The sequence below is a fragment of the Oncorhynchus kisutch genome, linkage group LG1, assembly GCF_002021735.2.
Source record: "Oncorhynchus kisutch isolate 150728-3 linkage group LG1, Okis_V2, whole genome shotgun sequence".
Classification (NCBI taxonomy): domain Eukaryota; kingdom Metazoa; phylum Chordata; class Actinopteri; order Salmoniformes; family Salmonidae; genus Oncorhynchus; species Oncorhynchus kisutch.
Genome location: NC_034174.2, coordinates 67,435,200 through 67,439,551, shown reverse-complemented (window position 1 = coordinate 67,439,551; position 4,352 = coordinate 67,435,200). Strand labels below are relative to the sequence as shown.

The following is a 4,352-nucleotide window of genomic DNA, read 5'->3' as shown; positions in this document are numbered from 1 at the left end:
GTTGTTTTCCCCCCCATCATTAAGTATTATAGAAGTGGATAAAGTACCTAAAGACTGTACTTTTTTTTTAGCCCAGTGACAGTACAGGGAAGTAGCAAAACAATTCACAGCGGACAACGAAAACAAAAGTTTCTTATTGGACATGGTCTGGTGGTCCCTCTACATCGGCTTTCATTTGGTCCTTTGTGAATACAACCCTGGATTGATTGAACAGAAGTTAGACATGTGACACTGAACAGAAGCAACATGTCCACTAGAGGGAATTCTCTCCTCACATTCAAATTCTGATGCAAAGCGTGAGAAGAGATATGAGCTGAGTTTGATTAACATTGAGAAAAATCGACATCTGGAAGGTGAATAACATGAACACAACATGATGTAACTTTGATATGCTTTTCTAACATGCCTGTTGTAATGTGAATGCAGTGAAGTTCATTTACAGTTGGATATGTTGTTGTGGTTCTATAAAAATACAATCCATCTAAACTCTCCACTCACCATATTTCATGTCCAACACACTAACACAATAAACCATTGAATTTATAATAACATATATAGAGAATTTGATTCAGTAAAGAAATCTAAATTAGATTGTGTATAGTGTTCAGTAATACAGTCGTTCTTAACCAGGGGTACAAAGAACCATGGAGGTACTTGGCCTATCCACAGCAGGAACTTAAGACTCATGATTAGACCATAGGCTTACTGGTAAATTGCACGAGGGGATACTTCGGGGGTACTCCGGGCAGAGCAAAATTCAGTTGGTGGTACAGTAACCGCAAAAGGTTGGAAACCACTGAAGTAATACATGAAGGTGTGGTTGACTGTGAGGGACTGTGATGTCAGATGTATCCATTTCCTGTTCTTTATAAGTCGATGTCAGACAGAGACAGACAGCAGTACACAGCCAGCTGTGGCAATGGTGATGTCACTGCTGAGGAGTTTGCTGTTGTTCTACTTCTCATTCAATGAATTGACCACAGCAGCAGGTAAGGCAAGCTGTTTCTTCCCACCAATCAAGGTTGATTCTGTATTAAGTCATCAGTATGGTACATATGTATCTTTGAATCTAACAACCATGGTTTCACTTTCTTCCCTGTCTTTTCTTTAGAAGACATTCTCTGGGTGAAGACAGGGGAGAAGGTTACCATGATGTGCTCCACCACTCTAAAAGACCAGGATGGAATGTACCTGTATGTTGGGCTGGACAGAGACAGGGAGGTGCTGTATTACTACCAGCGTGACTCCAAGCTGACCCCCAGGAAACGCTACTGGGACAGAGTGAAGACTGAGGGACCTATGGACCAACTGACCATCACCATCAGTAACCTGACCACAGAGGACACAGGTGTCTACTGGTGTGTTTACACAAAATTCAATGAAGCCACATATGAAAATTACATCAACCAAGGAAGAGGCTCCACTCTGGTCGTGGTGAATGGTAGATGTATGTTTTACTCTTCTCATGAATGAACAGTCAATTTCACATGTAGAAAACATTTGTGTAATCTAGAATTCAGACTGGTGTTTCTCAGTCTTTGGTTCATGAACTGGTAGCGGTCCCTGCAGTGTTTCAGACCAATTTAGTCAACTCTCAAGTGTTAGTTTCATTTTAAACAACCAGAGCCTGCAGGTCTCGATACTAGTTGAGAAAAATTGTCCTTCAGTGGCTTTTCTTTTGTACAATTCTGTCTCCGATAGTTATTTTGTGTGAGTGCCGCAGCATACCGATTAGATTTTCCCATCTGGTGATGTCTTCCATAGACGATGCCCTCCAGCTGCCATGCCCCACAGCTACTGCAGTAACACTGACCACCTTTCACCCAGCCAACGAGAAGCCGTGCCCATCCGGCGTGGAAAGCATCATCATCATCATCACCATCATCTTGACCACCCTGATATGTGCCTTCATCTTCCTCGTCTGGGTCGCTCCACTGGTGAGTGTGCTGAAGGTTGCCCAGGTGATGGGTCAATGACATATATCTGTCAAAACATTGTCCTTTCTTAACAAGTTGTCCTGTCCTAATAAACAGGTTCAATGCATATTACCAGTACGCAGATCTACATTTTGTTCTAAACTCTCAAAACACAATGTCCTTTCAATGCCAGTCAATGTCGTCCAAGAATAATTAAAGTGGTTGAATTAGACAATTTAGTTGATTTCTTGTAGCGCATCAGAAGATATGAATGAAGCAACGTTCCTGTTTCACAGGTGAAGAGGTGCTGTAACCGGAGAGGATACACACCACAGGTCTTTCCTGACTCGGTCTATGAAGACATGGCCCGGAATCACATTTATCCACCAGGCACACAGCAGGTAGAATCGTACCCCTATTCTGTGTCTACCAAAGGAGGAAGTAGGACCACTGTGTAGCTTCTTCAAATGCTTTCTCTGAATATTGCTTCTTTACTTCATCAGAATTGACAAACCTGTTCTGCTGTGTTTCTTATTGGTCTTCATGGTAAATTGTTTGTGTGTATGTGTGTGCGTCATACCATGCTTGTGTGTGTGAATAAAATCTCTATATGGATAGTATTCATATTTCAACAAAAGACGGAACATCCAGTGTTATATTCCAGTTCTATTCAACTATATTCTTATGGGGGCCAGATGTAAAAAAAAAGTTCATTGCAGGGGGGCCGGACATTTTCCACATGCGTCCCACACACACCAGTAAAGCACTTTTCTTCTAATGAAATGTTGCTAAAAGTAGTTAGGGAAGAAGTGGAAAGTGCTCGATCAACGTGAGTTGAGGTGCAACCAAACAATGTGGTCCTCATTGAAAAGAAACCGGCTCAATTCTTGCTCATCATTTGAACTATTGAAAGATTCTTTAAAGTAATTTGGTCATTTGAAAATGATCTGACAACTAAGCATCTCAATAAATAACAGACAGCAACCATAGTGCTTTTCATTTTGGCACTGAACGTCGGAATTTGGTGCCGATCTTTTGTGAATGTTCAGAATTGATCAGGGGGCCAGTCTAAATTACTGAACGGTTCGGATCTGGCCCGGTGCCGCCAGTTGAATATCCTTGTTTTAGTCCATAAGGTGCACAGTTGATAGCGATGGAGGCCTCCCTATAACTTTTTTCAATAGATCAGGTAATAAGATTTATATTGCTGTTTTTTTAGTGTTTTTAGGTCACTGGACCACTCATCAAGCTGGTCCTGTCCAAGTTTTCAAAAGAGCTTCAATGTTAAAATGAGAACCGTTTGTTAAGATTTTTATTATATTTTATCATAGGTACAAATATTTTAGCTGCCTAAACTTTCAGGTACATTAGGATATCAGTGATTTTTAATTACATTTGATTAATCTATGGTTTTAGTTGAGATAGCTAGTAGGTTAAACCATAATGGTCTGAGTACATTGTTTTCATGCTGGTACGGAGTAATGAGTGCGTCTTGTGGTTGGAAAAACTATTTTTACCAAGTGACGTAGTATTTGTTTTACACTACGAGTCACTGTTTTTTACTTATTTTTTAACTTCCTAACAGCTATTTTCACTTTAAATAGCTGTAAATGTGTTTTGTATTTTTTTTTTTAAGGATTTTAATCAAAATATGGATACATCATTGATAGTCATGTGATATTCCACTTGTGTATGTCATGTTTATGTTGTATTTGTGTATGTGTATCTGGCATGCATTGGTGATGTTCAACTATATTGCTTACAGTATATTGTATGTTTGGAAAGCTTTCTAGTTAAATCAATCAAATAAAAATTCAGACAGGAAACCAGAGTGTTTGTATCTGCTGATATTGAACCAATTAGATTCACTCTACTGTAATATGGCGGTCTATTTAGTTAACCAGGGGCCTGTTGCACAAAACTAGGATGAGGGATTAAGCCAGGATATCTTGGTGATCCTGGCTCAATTGATCCGTAATCCGGTTGCACTAAAGATGGATAGGGGGCAGGAGGATATGTTATGGTATAAATTACCATGGAGATTTATTCTGTGGAGCTAGCCTGCTCCAGACCAGGCTAAATTCCAGGATCTATTTAATCTCATCCCTAATGTCAGTCAGCAGTCACCACAAATGGAAACCAATAGTTATTTCACTGCTCACTATACATTGTTATCACATATAACTAGACCCACTGTTATTAAACGTTTGTGATCATTAATTTCAATGATTTTGGATAAAAAATGATTTTTAGATGTTGCTATCATTAGATAATTTACAGTTTCCCATAGACTATAAGGCTATATATAAAATGATAGAATATTAGGGCCACAGAGGGGAAAAAAAACACAAGTCATAATATTGTAACCAGTTGTTTTAAAGGAGGACAGTTGTTAAAATGACAGATGTGGGGCATTTCGTGAAATTGTACTTCAGT

The 4,352-nt window shown here is 39.3% G+C and overlaps 1 protein-coding gene across 4 annotated transcripts; it reads left to right on the top strand.

The window, feature by feature from the left end:
* The first annotated feature begins 890 nt into the window (after positions 1 to 890).
* LOC116374879 (uncharacterized) lies at positions 891 to 3,742 on the top strand. Of its 4 annotated transcripts, none has more exons than XM_031831101.1 (4): positions 891 to 989; positions 1,112 to 1,441; positions 1,765 to 1,937; positions 2,213 to 3,742. In XM_031831101.1, the coding sequence occupies exons 1-4, from the start codon at positions 920 to 922 to the stop codon at positions 2,372 to 2,374; spliced, it is 735 nt and encodes a 244-aa protein (XP_031686961.1). In that variant the 5' UTR covers positions 891 to 919; the 3' UTR covers positions 2,375 to 3,742. The 4 variants fall into 4 exon arrangements, with proteins under 4 accessions (XP_031686961.1, XP_031686946.1, XP_031686970.1 ...); XM_031831086.1 differs by having other exon boundaries at positions 1,112 to 1,447; XM_031831110.1 differs by having other exon boundaries at positions 892 to 989; positions 1,115 to 1,441.
* Positions 3,743 to 4,352: the final 610 nt, after the last annotated feature.

Coding starts and splice junctions, on each gene's coding strand:
- LOC116374879 (XM_031831086.1), top strand. CDS start 920: ATGGTGATGTCACTGCTGAGGAGTTTGCTGTTGTTCTACTTCTCATTC. Junction 990..1,111: donor TGAATTGACCACAGCAGCAG/GTAAGGCAAGCT, acceptor TCTTTTCTTTAG/AAGACATTCTCTGGGTGAAG. Junction 1,448..1,764: donor GGTCGTGGTGAATGGTAGAT/GTATGTTTTACT, acceptor TGTCTTCCATAG/ACGATGCCCTCCAGCTGCCA.